We start from the raw sequence: 18,832 nt of genomic DNA, 5'->3' as shown, positions 1-18,832 counted from the left end.
ATCTTAATAGACTATTATCTTTATTATTAGGTATTTGAAGAAAACATCTTTAGTTAGTAGAGAGCACACAAAGTTTTCAAATAGTGAAAAAACTTTGAAACACGCCAATGGTGTCATGTTTACCTGCTCTAATCGGTCCAGGTCATCCTCATCATACAGGCGTACATCCAAACCAGGCTTAAATCCTTTCTTAGATGTCCCTCCTGATGCCTGTCCCAACTCCATCGGACAAACATATTCCTCCCCATCTTCCTGTTTCTTCTTTCTCAGGTTCCCAAAATTGCTGAAGGTAAGCTTCTTTGGCTTTAAAAAGAAACACAAACAAAAACAACCAGGGACTTGATAAAATTCACATGACAAAGGACCAGTAACACATATAATTTTAAGTATTCACACTACCAAGAAAAGCAATTCGATGACTGGGTATAAGAAAAACAAAGACATCTCAGGCATATGGTTAACACCCAAATATGACAAATGATCCTCATTATGAATCTCTGAAAATTAAGCTTGTTATCATCACTAGCTGGGTAGTCACTGTGAAAAGCCAAGAGCCTTAATTGTGACTGACCTTAATGCAATGAGATTTCTCAGGGCTGAATCCAATTTTGCAAGGTCAAAAAGAGGAAAGACCCATTACTGTATTTTCTTTTTGAGTGAGGCTATGATTATCCATACCAGTAACTGCTAAAAGCAGCCCTCATTTTCAGGGAGAAAACTTTGAGAGAAGAAAAAAATCCATCTTTTCACTGGATAGTACCTGAGACTGTATTTAAAGGAGATGCTGATGTTGAGAATTTATATAGAACAGACTCTTTCAGAGGTTTCAAATCTGACACATTTTTTTAAGGGAGAAAGGGAGCTAAAGAGAAAGTATTGAGTGGCTAGGGGGAGTGTTTTTTTTTTTTTTTTTTTTTCTTTTAAAAGGGGTTTGTGGAGGAGCCATGTTTGTGGAGAAACTGATAAACCCTATCTTCACATTAATTTAATTGATACAACAGACTCAGAAGAGTTCACAGAAGAGTGATTTAAAAAATAAAAAGTGATCTAAACTTGGTATGATCCATGAATCCAGGTAAATCTGAAGATATCTACTCTGTGCTGGTCTACCTTGAATCATTGCTTGAGTATCCTTTCCTAACTTGCAAGTCTGGTTATTTATGAGAAAAAAAAAATCCTCCTCTTATGCTTGATTTATCCATAGGATAACAGCAATCAATATTGGGCCCAAGACATGGACTTTCCGCATTGGCAAAAAAATCAATGGTAGATGCCAGCATCATGTTCTTCACTCCTGTTAACTCTAATAAAATAAATGATTTGAGCAAAGATCCCTCCAGAAGGAAGCCTTCAAAAATGCATTTTCCTAACTACTCTTAAAGAATCATTTACCTTCAACCCATTCACAAAACTTAGAAAACCTAAGAAAATGGGATAGCCAGGTAACAGCCAAGACTGAGTCTTTGCTATAGGCAATTATAAAATGGTAGGAGCTTGAACCAACCTTCACTTTGGCTGTCGCGGTTAGAAGCACATAATCTGGTAACTCCATGGCGTCCCGCTTCTGGTGCTGGGCTTCTGCACCAATCAGAAGGTTGAAGTGAGTGGCCAGATGTCTTCGCAACAGGGTCTTACTTGGTGGGATGTTCAGTAACTGAGCCATTGTTTCTACGTTAAAACGAGGTTCTAGAACCTACAGGAAAAATTAAGATTGTTGAAGGCACCATGGATCACACATGCCTGGATCGTGCTTTATAGTCTGTAAAGCTCTTTCATTTAGTTATCTCCAATGACTCTCTCGACAGCCTGGTGAGGATAGACAAACTGTGGACTTTGATCTTCAATTCAAGTATCTTTTCTTTGTTTTGCCTAAGCTAGTGAGAAGCAGGGCTGGTCCTGACACCCAAGCATTACAAAGTTGGGGCTTCTACCTATGAAGTGGCACCTTTGGGAATCGACTCCTTATGCAATATCAAGGTGCTGCTGCTGCTGCTGCTAAGTCGCTTCAGTCGTGTCCGACTCTGTGCGACCCCATAAGATGGCAACCCACCAGGCTCCCCCGGTCCATGGGATTCTCCAGGCAAGAACACTGGAGTGGGTAACATCAAGATGCAGCAATGCAGTATCCCTCCAAGGGTTTTAAAACATGATCGTATGCAAGCTGATGGCCAGATGTTATCCAACATTAGTGAAGACAGTAAAAGAGAAATCAGTTTAAATTCAATCTAGATTATATGGTGATATTAATTTTAAAATATGGGGAAGAATACTCCGAAAGTAAAGATTCACTAGAAATGGTGCAGAAAGGTTCAGTTAGATGACTTCAGGATTATGACAAGCAACTGATAATCTCCTACTCATTAGACTAATGGAAACAAAATGATAAGGAGTCAATTTTAAATGAAAGCAGAGTTTTACCATGAGCCCACCATGGACACCACTGCCTCTGAGGTTGGGGGCATATTCCGCTAGGTCCACGGAGCGCAGCCACTCCATCACTCGGTGATTGGTCCACTGCTGAACTTCTGATGGGGTGATGCTGTTCTATGGGGACAAACAACCACCCAGAGCTTTAGTCACTGACTACGGGGTTCCAAATATTAAACCTGCCTGCCAATTCTAAAGAGCCTACCTCAGGGGAGGAAGTCTCTTTAAGAACATAGTTTAAACATTTTGTTAAAATTTTCCATCTTATTTCATGTCTGCAACAGCTGGTATCTAGCTGTCCTTTTTATAAGGGTGAGAACTTTCTCTGTCGTATCTGATAAATGTTGTCTAGGTTCCATTGCCAACAATGTGTCATCTAAAATGCCAATTTAGTTTGTAAAGATGGAACTCCAGGTTTTAAGTATGTATGCCATGTTATGATAGGATATGGTAGTACTGATGGTCAGACAAATGGAAATGGTGGGGAGATAAGAGTATAATGTGAAATAAACTCAGTATTTTAATAAAGTAAAAAGTAAAGAATCTGCCTCATGGAGAAGAGTTTAGCGTAAAGGTGAAAAGGTTGTTTGCTAACTTGAACTCTCTTTTAATGAATGTATGTCCCAGAGTTTTAAGTTTTTTACATACTAGTAAAGCAGTGATACTTAACTCTGTGGCTTAAGGAGTTAGAAATATAAAATGTACCCAAGAAAGGAGGAAGTACAACTAAAACACAGCTCAGTTACACAGGTAGACCCGTCGTGGGGGAAAGGAAGGAATGCGTGTGTACTCAGTTGTGTCCAACTCTTTGCGACCCCATGAACCGTAGCCCACCAGGCCCCTCTGTCCATGGAATTCTCCAGGCAAGAATACTGGAGTGGGTTGCCATTTCCTCCTCTAGGGGATCTTCCCAACCCAGGGATTGAACCTGGGTCTCCTGCACCGCAGGAAGATTCTTTACTGACTGAGCCACCAGAGAAGGCCAAAGGAAGGAATACAGAAACACAAAGCCTAAGAAGTAAATGAGGCTGGATTTGAGGCTCTGAGGGAGCCAGAAGTTTCCCTTCTATGTAGGTGCCGAGAAGAAAAAAATAGGTCTTAGTTTCTCCACTCAGACTGTCACACATATGGAAAGGACGGGCTGCAGAAACCTCAGCCTCAGGTGCTACCTCGTCAGAGGGTCGCCTCCGTAGACAGTTTGGCTCAAAGTTATTGATCCTTAGGACCTGGATGGCCCTTTTGATACTGAGATGGTGGAGCACACTCACGACCTTCAAAGACAGTAAGTCATCCTGCAAAACAAAACAAAAAACTGAGATGGCAGGAGCACCTTCTCAGGAGGATCTCAGAAAACTCAAGTAAAAGGAGAAGGGCCCTTCCAATAGGCCTCGAAGGCCTGTCAGGTTTTTCAGTTTTTATTTGGTAACAGAACCCTTTTTCCTGTTCTGAACAAAATTTTCTCCAGGACCCCAATATATTAATAGAAGAGAACCAAAATTCACATTGTTCCAACTGAAGCTGATTTCTACCTGTTTATCTCTCGTCTACTGAGGGAAGATGTTAGGCCCAAACAGCTCTGAAACACACAGTGTGAAAAGCAGTAGCTAAGCCACTCTGAAAAGTGACCCGCTTTGACATGATTTGATAAAGCAAATAACTGAGTCCAAGTGATCTTCACTGATGACTGAGGGCTGGTTCTCTGAGCTGAGGCACATCGCAGTTTGGAGGGAAACCAGAAGACTGTTCCTGTTATACCATCCCCCAGCATCAAGAAATCTCTGGTTCTAGATTACTGTGCCTTATCCAGCAGACAATGTGAACAGTTTGGGAAAAGCTATCTTAATCAATGCAAAGCTTTTGGTGAGAGGTAGAGAGAGAAGAGAAATGAAGACATTGTAAGTACCAACATATATTGCCAAGCAATTCCTTTAAGGAATAATTTTCACCAGTCTGTGGCTATAGGGTACTTCTCAAACACGCCAAAACAAAGTATTTTACAAGAAGGTGATACGGGGAGGCAATGTCAAGGTAAGTACCAGTCTACTTCCAAACACACCCAGAAAATAAATAAGGAAAATATCCACTTTAGCATACCTTACAGAAAACACATTTCTTTTCTTTTTTTAAGAAAACCTTTTTTTTGTATTGGGGTATAGCCAATTAAAATGTTGTGATAATTTCAGTTGGACAGCAAAGGGACTCAGCCATACATATGCATGTATCCATTCTTCCCCGAACTCCTCTCCTATCCCAGCCACCATAACATTGAGCAGAATTCCATGTGCTTTATAGTAGGTCTTTGTTGGTTATCCATTTTAAGTACAGCAGTGTGTACATGTCCATCCCAAACTCCCTGTCCCTTCCCCTCATCCTTCCCCCCGGCAACCATAACTTCAAGAACACATTTCCTATATAGGAAAAATAACCTATTACAGAGATATTTTTAAAATAAAATAATAAGACAGCTTAGATCCAAGCAAAAATAATTTCCTGAGCTTTTTTCTAGATTAAGTTCTTTTTTTTCAAATGTAACTTTTATTTTATATTGGAGTATAGTTGATTTATATCTTAGTGTTATTAGACTGACTTCTTAAAAGCAGTGCTTGATGGTAAGTTAGAAAGGGCATTTACCATATTTTAATCTAAGATTGAGACACCTATTCAAAACATTTCCACATGGGCTATTCTCAACCAACTGAAGTCTGTCAGATTGAAGAGAAAAATCAAAATGCATAATGTTTACAATGTAAATAAAACGTTAATTATTTTAGTTTAAGGGATTTTAAAAGTAGGGACCATTTTCTTTTAAATCAAAACACACTTTTTTGAGGGGAGGATTTAAAAAAAATCCTTTATTTTTAAGTGATTTTAGATTTACAGAAAAGTTGCCAAAGATAGTACAGAGTCCCACACACCCTTTGCTCAGCTTGCTCTAATGTTAACTCTATATGTCATTCTCTATATAACCATGATAGTCAGCAAAACTAGGAAATTAACACAGACAATAATGAAATTCAATTAAACCCAGGCTTCACTCAGACTTATCCGGTTTTTCTACTTGTCCCTTTTTCTGATCCAGGATTCAATACAGGACACTACAGACAAACAGATTTTTTTATGACTTAGGATTTCTGTGGTCAAATCTTCTAAGGTAATTTATTCTTTCATAGACATAAAAATTATGTTTGCCTTTTGTGATTTTCAGTCTGAATTTGGTCACATTCTCCGGTGAGCAAATTCTCACAGCTCACATTCCCACTGTTCTCAGTATGAACATCCTCATACCTAAATAGGCAGGCCAACAGCCACAAATGCACTCTTTCTACTACTTTCTAACAGTGGCAACATGGTTGTTACCCAATTTCTCAGTTCTTTTGTTTCCTCATCTAAAAGCTGGGATAACAGGGTGCTACCTCGAGTACTGCTGAGACCTGAGCATTAATTATGAGTAAAGAGTTTAACAGAGTGCCTGGCACAAAGTAAGTGTGCAACAAGCCACACGCTGGTGTTATTTTACATGATGTACCCACCGTGGTTCAAACTTCTGTTTCAGTGATGGAGAAGAAAATGAGCTGGAACCCAACTTTCTTCGATACTGAAAAATTCCTAAATAAATCAGCTCTTTGAAACTTTCCACTTATTTTAAAAAGGTACTTGTCTGAATTGAGAGAATATCATTGATATATGTACACTGCAATGTGTAAAATAGAAAGCTAGCAGGAAGCTGCTATATAATACAGGGAGCTCAGCTCAGTGCTCTGTGATGACCTAGAGGGGTAGGATGCAGGTGGGAGAGGGAGGTTTGGACAGAGGGGATACCTGTATACTTACAGCTGATTCACAGTGTTACACAGTAGAAACTGTGCAACATTGTAAAGCAATTATATTCCAATTAAAAAATAAAGCTATTATATAAAAATAAAGGAAAGTTAATATGGGTATATGATTCTTATACAAATTAAGAGAAAAATATACTACAAGACTTTCATATTTAATTTAAAAATTTTGTTCAAAAGTAATTAGAGCAATTTTTAACAGCTTTCACCAGATAAACAGCAAGGTCCAAGTCAATATAATTAATTTAACAGTTTCCACTGTCTTAAAAAAAAAAGATACTTGTGGTAGTTGGATCCGTATCCTAGACCACAAAAAAGCCATTTAAAAAAAAGTATCTTAGGCAGGACACTCCTAGTACCATGAAGTCTAGAACAAGTTCTCCTGCAACCCATCTCTCCCTGCTGTTGTAAAATGGGGAAAAGTTTTTCTATGCATTGGACAGAAGGCTAGAAATAGCCTTACAACAGTAAGGAAGGAATCTGAGTGAAGCCCTACCTTTACCTGTCTCCTCTTCACTCCAGCAGAACTGGGCTGAAGTGAGAAGGTCTAGGGGGTTTCAGGAAATAGTTCTCAAAAGGGGAAGGAAGGGAAAAGACAGTTCCCACGGTACTGTCAGAAGGGCAGCCTTTCTAGTGGTCACTACTAATAGAAGTGTACCACTTAGAAACTGCCAGGGTTGCAAAACTCTACTTTCAGTTTTAAATCTTTTTATGAGATGTTATTCTATATCATAAAATGCACCCATTCAGAAGTGTACACACCAATGTCTACATTGTTGAATATATATAAAGTTTTATGTAGCTTAAGTCAGGGTTTCAGAATTTCCCAAGCCTATTACAATCACCAAATCCCATAACATCAACTTAGAAAACTCTGCCTGCCCCTCTCCTCAAGTTAAAGCAATACCTTCAAAATCTGGTGGAACCATTGTGAAAACACTGTATTTTGCTTACTCGATTTCTGTGTTTTTCAGAGAAAGGTAAATTTAGCCTCCCCAAACCCCAGGACTGAGTCACTTACAACAGTCATGTAATGAAGCATTCGACCATCTACCCGTCCTTCATCAAACTGGGTCTTGTACTGGGGGAGGCCAATATCATCCAACCATCCTACGGATAGAAATGAGTTCCGTTAAGGAGCCACAGAACATCGGTTCTTGTGATGAAAAAGAAAGAGCAGCTATGTATGTGTGTGTGTGTGGGGGGGTGTGTGTATAATTTTATACACACTCATTCATGAACTGAAAACCTCTTACTAGTGACCCAGTTGAAATCCAGCTTTCCATGATTGGTTTCTTCTTCAGATCCCAGGGCTTGCAGTGCCAGTTGGAGTTTCTTTCGATGAAGGGAATGCTTGATTCCAAGCTCCTGAAATAGTAAACAGAAACACTGGCATTACAGCTCTGTCAACATAGGCTGGCGGCCATTGGCAAAGGATGCCAATACCTCCAAAATCAAGCTAGTATTGAAGACTCAGTAATTACATTAAATCAGAATACTAACCCCGGCTATAAAATGTTCCTGAACAAAAGGCTCCTGGAAAGCCAAGACCACTGCAGTTGATTTAGTGGTATGTTAGATAGTCCCACTAGGCTCCTTCCTTTGCAAGATTGGAACTGTAGGATGCATAACACCAATTCTACTCTCATTTCGTGCTTGTGTGCTAAGCCGCTTCAGTTGTGTCCGACTCTTTGCGATCCTATGGACTACTGCCCACCAGGTCCTCTGTCCAGGGGATTCTCCAGGGAAGAACACTGGAGTGGGTTGCCATGCCCTCCTCCAGGGCATCTTCCCAATCCAGGGATCAAACCCACATCTCTTATATCTAACATGCATTAGCAGACGGGTTCTTTACCACTAACGCCACCTGGGAAGCCCACTCTTATTTTGCACCAGATGTTAAATAATTGGGAAGAAATGTTAAATAACTAGGCATAAAATGTAGGGCTTTTCTCCCTTGTGCAAAGTACAATTGAATTGCACATATTACATTGAGAAGATGGACCAATGATAAAGCCACAGAATGGTTTTGAGAATATGAACTGAAACTTTATGATTATGGCTCTATAATTATTCTTTCATTAAAATGCCCAGTGGCTTAAGTGTCTTAAAGGAATCATTAAGACCAGGTCCTCCCTTTTTAAGTCCATGAGATAAACTAAGCACAAAGCAGGAACTCAAGCTTTTTGCAGAGTACTTACTAGCCCTACTCACTTCCCTTTCTGGAAAATAAAACAAGCCTATGTTCACATTTTCTGTCTCCACTGCATAAACAAAATAGAGGCATTCACCTTCTCTAGGTCTTGTTGAGAAGCCTGCAAAAGTGTCTGGCCAGATGCAATCCAGTGCTTGCCAGAATTCAGGTAGGACCCCAAACCCTGTTCCACCAGCCAACTGCAAACCTGATCCTTGGTCCACTTGGCAAATGGCATATCCAAGTCACTACGGGAAAATGAACGATTATATGAAAAAACAGTTCAAAGCCAATCCTGTAATTTATCACGAAGGTGGAACAACTGCATGTTTAATAGATACAGAGATTCCCATCTGATTATGAAAAGTCTAATTTTTAGGATGTATTTGGTGAAGGAAATGATACTTCCTCATAAGGGAGATGCATGCTCCCTTGTGTCAAACAAAGCCACAGAAGATTCAACATGATTTAACAAGACCATGTTCTATGGAAGGAGACTGAGTTAAACGCACTGATCAAGGTATTATACTAGTATCAACCAGTGTTGTTTAGAGGTTGAGTCTTCAGAGAACACTAGATCAGACTGAAGGAAACTCAAGTCTAACTTGAATTAACTTTAGAACTACAATTTCTCTCCACGTGGTATTCAATGAGAAGAGGGCAATATGCCATTCCTGAGCATGAGATAGTGCAATCAAAGTAAATGTTTGCTTTCTTTTGTTATTTTTAAGTTAATTTTTAATCTGGAATCTAGTTGATTTACAATATTGTATTAGCTTCTTATGCTATTTTTACAAATAGCATTCTTGTTTGGAAAAAAACAGTGGGGCAATGAACAAGAAAATTTCTTTTCAGAACAGCACAAAGAGCTCCTCTACTGTGTACAAGAGAACATATGGCAAACGAGACTGTTCCGTGTTTGAAGAGGGCCAACGAGTCTCCTCCTTGATGAAACCGGTGCCCACTGTTCTGCCTGGGTGGGAGGGACCATGTGTGAAAGGTTTTAAGCCTATTCTCTTTTTAAAGATTTAGTATCATGACTTGTGCTATATGTTTGCCAACCACACCCTTTGATGTTTAGCAAGAATGTGCAGCAGTTCCAAACCAGCCCTAAACTGGGATAAAGGTGTAGGAAAAGTTCTTAAGAGTCTTAACAGATAAAATATTACACAGTCCTGATAAACTGAATTCTGATAGAATGTATGTCTTTTAAGTGCTTTCACAGAATCTATTAACTGTTAACGTTTGGTGGTTTAGTTGCTAAGTCGTTCCCAACTCTTGCAACCCCACGGACTGTAGCCCGTCAGGCTCCTCTATCCATGAATTCCCAGGTAAGAATATTGGAGTGGGTTGTCATTTCCTTCTCCACGGGATCTTCCTGACCCAGGGATCAAACCCATGTCTCCTGTGCTGCAGGCAGATTCTTTACCGACTAAGCTACCAGGGAAGCCCTGTTAATGTATACTGAACAGTTATTTTTTTGCCAGATACTTAAAGCATATTAACTCATTCAATCATCACAATCATCTTTTTGGGGTGAGTACTAATTCATACTATGGGAAACAGAGGCAGAGAGCATGAAAGTAATTGGTTAAGGTCACTCAGCTTATAAGAAGTGGTGAAGTCAGAAATCAGGTCTAAGCAGTCTATCTCTAGAACCTATTCTCTTTTTTTCCCCCCCTTAATTATAGTTGAGTTACAATGCTGTGTTAGTTTCTGGTGTGAAGTAATTCAGATACATAAATATATATATATATATTCTTTTTCATATTAATTTCCATTACAGTTTATTATAGGCTTTCGAATATGGTTCCCTGTGCTATACCGTAGGACCTTGTTGTTTATCATATATATAATAGTTTGCATCCACTAATCCTAAACTTCCACTCCATCCCTCCCCCATCTCCTCTTCCCCTTGGCAACCACAAGTCTGCAGAAGCTATTCTTAACCACTACACTTTCCCATCTTTCCAGAGCTACGCTTTAGAGTTCCTATACTTATTTTTTATGTAAAATTTAAATCCAAGAGCCATTCTAGTACAGATGTTGCTGACATTTCAGCTCAGGTTACTCACCTAGCTCACAGAGCCCTCACCTTCTGTATAGTTCCTCATTAACCACAGCCAAACAGCACTGCTCTAAAGATGACAGAGGCTTCCAAAGGTGCAGCAGTAAGCAATGGATTCAGCTGTCTAACCCAGGGTCAATAACAACACTGCAGATGCTCACAAGACTTGATGCTTGGGAGGTGATGCAAATGTCCATTCATGTGGCTGCTCCTACCTGTTAGACTGTCCCAAATCACGAGACCAACCCAATCGGGGCCCCGCAGTTGCCCTTGTCCCTCCTCTTTTGAATTCAGACTCAGACATGTCATCTGGGTTGAATGTAGTGGACTGACTTCTCCTAAGTCTGTAAAGAAGACATAGCACATTAGACCTGAAGACACCTTTGACTTTAATTTGAACATTTTAAACTGATGCTTATGTATGTATGGTTAGAAAAGACATTTGGATTTAAACGTTGAGACTCAATGAGTTAATGAATCCCAAGTCACAATCTTCCCTCTGTAAAAGGATCACAAAAGCCCTATAACCATTTTTAGCCAGTTTCCCAATCATCCCTACATTTGAGCCACATATAGGACAAAGCTCTGTTACTTACTTTCCGAAGAGTCTCATAATACCCCGGGATTTCTTTTTGGAATCTGGAGATGGTGGAGACATCTGGAAGGGACTACTTCCCTGTGAATTTTTCGGCTGAGAAGATACACCAGCCAGATCTAGGTGCTCTGGTGTCTCCTTCTCCGTTTCAGCTATTCCAAGAACAGAATACACACTTGATGAATTTTAATATATGGGATGAACACGCCTAGATGTTAACCTCCTCGGTTTAAGCAACCGTTAAGAATTCTTCTTCTGTTGATCTATAAACCAGTGACTTAGAAAGAGCACCCTGCAAATATTAAAAATGGAACACAAATCTACATCCTACTCTACCATCTACTTTGTTGTGTATCAAGTTTATTAACATGGGGATTACATCTTCTTTGAGATCAAAGGTAAAATAGCATTACCATACTCTTTCCTTAACTGATTTGAATCCATAATGAAATCATTCTCGAAATTACTGCAGCACTTGGTACTGTTGACTACTTCCTACAAAGCCATCATCTCCTTTAGCTTCCTGACATGACACGCTCCTAGATCTGTCATCTGAAAGTTTCCTTGCTGTAGCGCTGTTTTCTCTTCCTCTTTCACTCCAAGATTCTCTCCTGGGTTCCTTCTGCAGGATCTTTTGACAGATTCACTCACTCTATGCTCAGCATGAAATGATGGCTTTGCTCATTTCATGAACAGAGCAACTGGTATCAGAATCTCTGAGCCTAATAATCTCTCTCCCCAGCTTCAGTATCTGAATGTCAGTGGATATTCCCAATTTGATGTGCCAAGAGTACCTGGGACTTAACAAATCCACCCAATTTTCCTGAGAGTCTTCTTTTACATTTTCTTATTTCATATTTCATTAATACCAGGCAACTTTCTCCCTGTTACTCCAGTCTAACCTCTTTGTCATTTTCTTTTCATTCCCTTCTCCCCTTTGGCATTTAAATCAAATTGGTTACCAAATTCTGGGAATTCTTAAGAAATTTATTCTTAATTATAACCTGTTATGTTCCAAGAACTAAGAAAAGAATGAATTGGATAGTCATAAATTTTTCTTATTAAAAATTTTTTCCTTTTGATATGAAACTAGTGCCTGTTGATTTTGCTTTAATAGAATAACACCCAAATCTCTATCCTCAGACTTCCCAGCATCAACTCTCCCCATTTGTTTAGCTGTCGATCTCACACTAGCAAACACAAGGATGCTGATTCCTCGATGTGAGAATATGCACTTTTACAGAGCAAAGTAAAAGTTATACAAAAATCACAGGGACAGTGTTTCAGCAAGATCTAAAAGTTGCAGAGGCTGACTTGTCTATGAAGCAGAGCTGTGATTACAGGTTATGGTAAGCAGCATTGATTGGCCTCTCAATATCAACAATACATTTCTCCTAAGAAAGATGCAAACACATTTGAGAACAGTTGTCTGGATAGATCGTTTTCATTCATCCTGTGTATATGCTGGACATTTAAGGCTATGAAGAGAGAGAAGTCACTTTTGTTGACCCATATTAATATGTGGATCCTATACAAGATAATAGGGCCTACTGGGAAAATCCAAAGGAATCTATCCATTCAAACCCTACAGCCATGATAGAGGTACTGGGGTCTCTGAAAATGCTGCCCAGCTCTCCCTCATTTTAAAAGCATCCTGTTTTTATTTATTTTGAGGATAACCTCCCTACCACTGTATTCTTTAAAAAGGAAAACTGAGCTTTCCCTCTCCTAAAATCGCTTTGGGGGTGATTCCTCAGATATTGTTGTAACTAAATGTCACCTCCATCTTCAAAGTAATATGTCAGAAGGATGTTCCTCTAAGAGAAGTAAGTCTAAAATGATCGTTTTTGGTGTCTTCCACAGACCTATTCAGCTAAAAACATTTCTTTCTGGAGTCTGGGGAAATGTTACCATCGAGGAGGAGCTGCAAGGCCCTGGGAGTTAGTGTGATGTGATGTACTTTGGGGTGAAGGAGCTGGACTTATGACGCCAGGAAACTCCTGCCCTGCACTTTGCCGGCCGCTGGGCACATCTAGGTCCTCACAGAGCTGCTTGCAAGGTGCCATTAGCATGGGTTACAGCAGCATTTAGGCTTAGAAGAGGAGGCTCTACAGAGAGTCCTGGTGAGCAGAAGGTGGAAGGAATCCTCTGGAGTAGAGGACTCCATTTTCTGATGCTGCCAGCTCGCTGTCTAGAGATCAAGATGCCAAGAGCAGGGATTAGCTGGGTTGGGAGCACAGCGCTGGCAAAGGCAGGCATGCAGGGGTACGGTACCTAAGGTGGGTGCACTGGCACTTCGTTTACGATCTTCAGAAATCCCAACAACGCACACAATCACACGCAGCCCAATGGAGAAAACACAGGGGAATGACAAAATGAAACACAGATCAAACTCCTACTCACAAAATGCACAGGGAGAGGGGGTGCCACACTGTGCTTCCGATGTTACACACAGACTCTATTAGCAGCGTCAATATGGGGTGAATTTATCCGCTTTCAGAGTAGATGGGAAGCTGTTTGTAATGATGTCAGAGAGAGCCACGCGTTTTGGTTTTTCCTCTAAGTTTACACCCAGAACAGGGAGCAGAGTGAGAGAGTCCACACCAAGCTATCTTTACCTCTGAATTAAGCCTGTGGAAGCATTTTTTGTTAACTTTTCCCCCCAAGTCATTCACCTTCATTTCTGAGAAAAAGAAATGTACAGATAGATGAATAAGGGAAGAGACTGATCTTTTCCTGACTCTGGAAGAATTAGGAAATGGCATTTTGGCCACACATACCCAAGTTTGGCGCACTTGCTGTCCTCTTGTTACTTTTGATTTTAAAAAAACCACGACCAAAGGAAGATCTGGCTTTCCGAGTGCCAAAGGGATTGTCATCCCCGGAGGCATCATGTCCTGGAGCTTTGGGAGGGAGGGTCCCAAAGGGACTGCTCTCTACCGGAGCTTTATCCTGAGAGAGAAATAGCGATGAATGTAACACAGCATGAACATGCATAATTACTGGTACATGGCAGTACCAAATACGTGACACACGTGACTTTAGTTAAAAAAGGACTACTGAACTAACACATTCATTATGAATGTCAAATGTCCTGTTAGAAGTTTAAAAAGTCAATTCTGATTTTTACTTAAGGAACAACAACAAAAACATGGTCATCACCAATCTTAATCCATGTGTTTAGGGCTTTAAGTATTTAGGATAGATATAGACATTCTCAAATTTTATTTTAATTTTATTTGCCTCATTCCCTCAAAGACACAGAGATAATACATTACATCACTGGAGTAGCAGTAGATTTCCTACTTTCCTAACAATCATGACAAAGACCTGGTTATGACATAGTTCACAGTCTTTATAATTACAACAATAAAATCCCAATATAATGTAATTATTCTATAAAGTAGGCATTAGTCCTTAACTTCTATACCAGCAGTATAAGAACTTTCTACTCCAGTTAGTTTAAATATTTCCTCTCAAAGAATTAATGATAAAATGAAGCACAATCAGCAACTATTTAAGATATCTAATTTTGAAATGGGATTCTGGGTTATATTCATATCTCACCTGCAAGTTACCAAACATGGATTACCAGTTTTCAATGATTGTGATACATTCAAATATGATTAACCATTAAAACTAAATACACTGAAATTAAATTTATCTCGATTGATTCAGAAGCCACTTCAGATCCTCACAATATTTCAAAATCCTTATCAAGAATTTTAACTGTGACTTTAAATATAGGTATACCTCATTTTATTGCATCTCCCTTTATTGTGCCTTGCCGATATTGCGTTTTTAACAAACTGCAAGTGTGTGGCAGCCTTGCATTAGTGCTATTTTTCCAACAGCATGTGCTCACTTTATGTTCCCATGACACATTTTGGTAATTCTCACAATCTTTCAAACTTTTCCATTAATATTATATTTGTTAGGGAAATCTGTGATCAGTGACCTTTGATGTTACTATTGTAAAAGGTGACAGCCTGCTGAAGGTTCAGATCATGGTTAGCATTTTCCAGCACCTTTTAATGAAGGTATGTACGTGGTTTTTGTTCATATCATGCTACTGCAGATGTAATAGATTATGGTAGTACAGTGTAAATATAGCTTTTATATGCACTGGGAAACCAAAACGGTTGTGTGACTCACTTTACTGCAATATTTGCTTTATTGTGGCGGCCTGGGCCTGAACCTATAATATCTCCGAGGTCTGCCTGTAACTTAATTTTGAGCTTTCTGCTTATTTAAATTGGTAATTATACTGTTTTAGTATTATCCAAAGATTCTTTTGTCTGCATGTTCTCATTTCTTGAACATCTCTCGTCCTCTCTCTCTTTTCTGCAGAAATAGAGAGAAGGACAAGAGAAAGGCAAGAGAGAAGGGCAACAGAGAGAAACAAGCTTTTAAGGTGGATATTTTTCTCTACATTTCTACCATTCATAGTAACTAAACATGTACAGATGACACAATTCAGTGATTCTGTTATCTACGTCTCAATGCTCTATGTCACACCATTTACTGAATTAGCAAGACAAAAAGAACAATGACTTGAATTGTGACTGATCTACTTTCTGTGCTTTGTCAGTTACACCTACTCATGACTCAAGGCAGTAAGAGCCAACAGTCGAGAGACTGCATCTGGAGAGAGTGTGCTTACCAGACTGTGACCTGTGCAAGGTTAACATTTGAAAAACAGAAGAAAGAAGAGCCAGAACCCATGTTGACGATGCCTTAAAAATACCAGAATGTCTGCTGTGGATAGACACTGGTTATATAATATAAACAGCTGGTGATCTTTCTAAGAGGGGCTTTTTGTGAAGTGTAAGGAGACCCAGGTTTGGTTGTTACTGTCATCAAGTAGCATAACCAAGAGTTCGGAGCTTCGCCTTTATTTTGTTATTACTGACATGAAAGTCATATAACATAAAAGTAACTATTTTAATTTTTGGCTGCGCCACATGGCTTGTGGGATCTTGATTTCCCAACCAGGGATCAAACCCCATGACTCCTGCATTGGAAGTGTGGAGTCTCAATCACTGGACCAGCGAAGTCAAAAGTAACTATTTTAAAGTGAGCAATGCAGTGGCATTTAGCACATTCATAGTGTTGTGCAACCAACACCTCTACCTAGTTCTAAAACATTTCCATCATTCTAAAGTAAAACCCCTTATTCACTATGCAGTTTCTCCCCATCCTCTCTCCTCCACCCTGGCAACCACCAATTTGGGTTCTATCTCAATGGATTTACTTATTCTGGTATTTTACATAAATGGGATCATATAATATGTGACCTTTTGTGTTGAACTTCATTCATTTGGCATGTTTTTCAGGTTCTGAGAATTTTGCTTTATTGGAGACATTTATGTAGTCTTATGTATTAAGCAATCTTATGCATTATGTATTAAGAAGTCTGATGCATGTATTAGAACTCTCGAACATTTCTACATTGTAATCTGGACATAAAACTTACTTCTGAAGGCTTTGGAATAGACTCCTTTTCCTGTTCAAAACAACAACAGTAGTTAAACATTGTTATAGGAATTAATCGATTTAGAATTTCTCATATATAATTCAACAAATTAAAATAAATTTACATCTATTTCAGGGCTACAAAATCTCATCTTTACTTACTTTCTACAATATTAATGTCTCCACATTTGACTTTATGTACTACTTTCAACCCTTTACACTCATATTCCTTAATATTTATCATTAACTGCAGTATCTAATACTTTTCCATTATTGAAACCACAAATGGGACAAGATGAAGATCCCTAAATATTTTGCCTCAGGGTAACAGACAGAAAAAACACAGGACCAACCCCGTCTGATGACTCTTTCTTCAGATTGCCCAGGCTGCTAGACTTCTGCAAACTTGAAGTTCTAAAAATAACAACAATAATAATGATGATTAATAGTAAGTGGCTCTGGTGCCACTGCTTCTAAGTAAAATGCCTTGGAAAGAAACTAAAATTGCATGTGAATGGAATCCTGGTAATAAAAGAAAATCTGGATTCAGACAGTCATTTATGTGCTTAACTAAATTATAATGTTTAGTTCTTTTAAAAGCAGGGGTGGTTAACTGTCCCGCCAATAACTCTAACTGTCCCGCGCGCGTTAGAATGGCTGGAAAAACACTTAGGACTATCCTGTGATGTCAATATTCGAAAATAAACCAGTGTTTTCCACAGGCTAGTGGTGCATGCTTTGCACATACACATTTATACCAGGAACTTTTAAAATGGTTGTGTACTTTTTATATTAATCCTTCTAATGAAAATAAAGGATGAAAAAGTATTACTTTTCAGTTCACAAAGGAATCAGTTTTCTGAGTCTGGCAAAGCACTTTATTTTACAGTCCTAATCAAGCATAATAGAGGAATCCCTGTTGCGATAATAACTCGTTTAAAACCCAGGCACAGTGACAGTGTGAACACCTGGGAAAGTCTTGCTCTTCTCATAAGTTGCATTCAATTATACGCAGCTGTTGTTACTCAGAAAGTGAAGGCAGGAATATCTGACCAGTTTAAAAACAAGAGAGAATAAATAACTTTGCTCTAAGATACAGAATAATGGAATATACTAACAAACTTTTAAAAGGTATTTCTCATGTATTTATGTGTAAATAAGTTGCTAGAAATGTCAACTACCAAATAAATAAAAAGATAATGGAGAAAAAAGATCTCATCTTTGAGTATAGCTCTGAAAATATTTTCCTAATTTCATCCAGACTTTAACTTGGATAAATGTAGCCATTAGGTCAGCTTATTAAGCTGAAAGTATGAAATACCATGGCAGCCTTACCAGCTGCTGTGATGCTTTTCTGACAGACATACTCAAAATATGCTGCTGCTAAGTCGCTTCAGTCATGTTCGACTCTGTGCGACCCCATAGACGGCAACCCACCAGGCTCCCAACCCTGGGATTCTCCAGGCAAGAACACTGGAGTGGGTTGCCATTTCCTTCTCCAACTCAAAATATAGGTCAGTACAAAAATGAAATTTAAAGCACTGAACTTCACATGGAAACTGATGAAGGAAGGCTCAAGATCAGCAGAAAGCTGGCACGAAATAATGGTAAAAGAGAAGGATTTATTTGTTTCTTCACAACCCCGACCCCCACCCTCTCTGGTCATTACGGCTGCATTCACTCATGCAGGCCTCAGGGTCACCTGCTTCTAATACTAGTCATTGTTAGTGTTACAGACCCTTTTGTGTCCCAAGCAGCAATCATATTTTTCACATTTGATAAAACAGAACTTACGCAAGACTATCACACAGTTGAGTTTCAGCAGCAGAACCAATTTCATCACTAAAATATTGTTTAAAAAAAAAAATTGATGAGTTTCATGAAAAAAAAAAAGACTATTCCAAGTGAACAAAACTGTCAATAAAAAAAATTGTGCAAAAACAGTTACTTCTCTCTCTTTTGATATTCTACTTAATTTTATTTAGTCTAATTGGAAGATTAGGCAATTAATTTGGGAACACGTTCCCCCCACATTCCATTTGCCTAGGGAGAGACTATCGGATCCTTGTCTTGGCTCCTTGACAACATCTTTCAAATAGCCTCAGGAACATGACTGTTGCTATTCTCCTTGCAGCCCTTTGATGACCACCTGGGACCTAGGATATACAAGCCAAGTTCCCTCTCTAACCTGATCAGCATACTTCCCCGGCCGAACCTCCAGTTACTTCCTGCTTCAC

At 39.1% G+C, this 18,832-nt stretch overlaps 1 protein-coding gene across 10 annotated transcripts in view; it reads right to left on the bottom strand.

The window, feature by feature from the left end:
- Positions 1-18,832, bottom strand: part of PPFIBP1 (PPFIA binding protein 1) — a 205,777-nt gene that overhangs the window by 2,652 nt on the left and 184,293 nt on the right. For 7 of the 10 annotated variants that reach the window (XM_025283426.3, XM_044941280.2, XM_025283425.3 and 4 more), the window contains 14 exons: positions 18,390-18,437; positions 16,949-17,009; positions 16,597-16,626; positions 13,901-14,072; positions 13,395-13,427; positions 11,122-11,272; positions 10,741-10,869; positions 8,555-8,705; positions 7,520-7,631; positions 7,285-7,373; positions 3,597-3,719; positions 2,419-2,544; positions 1,505-1,693; positions 124-303 (listed from right to left, as the gene is read on the bottom strand). In XM_025283426.3, the coding sequence (XP_025139211.2) occupies positions 124-303; positions 1,505-1,693; positions 2,419-2,544; positions 3,597-3,719; positions 7,285-7,373; positions 7,520-7,631; positions 8,555-8,705; positions 10,741-10,869; positions 11,122-11,272; positions 13,395-13,427; positions 13,901-14,072; positions 16,597-16,626; positions 16,949-17,009; positions 18,390-18,437 (1,594 nt within the window). The remainder of the gene's footprint in view (positions 1-123; positions 304-1,504; positions 1,694-2,418; positions 2,545-3,596; positions 3,720-7,284; positions 7,374-7,519; positions 7,632-8,554; positions 8,706-10,740; positions 10,870-11,121; positions 11,273-13,394; positions 13,428-13,900; positions 14,073-16,596; positions 16,627-16,948; positions 17,010-18,389; positions 18,438-18,832) is intronic. The other 3 variants (XM_044941281.2, XM_044941285.2, XM_044941286.2) reach the window with 1 other exon arrangement.

The sequence above is a fragment of the Bubalus bubalis genome, chromosome 4 (genome assembly GCF_019923935.1).
Source record: "Bubalus bubalis isolate 160015118507 breed Murrah chromosome 4, NDDB_SH_1, whole genome shotgun sequence".
NCBI classification, from domain to species: domain Eukaryota; kingdom Metazoa; phylum Chordata; class Mammalia; order Artiodactyla; family Bovidae; genus Bubalus; species Bubalus bubalis.
The sequence above is the reverse complement of the archived record's forward strand: the minus strand, read 5'-3'. Positions and strand labels throughout refer to the sequence as shown.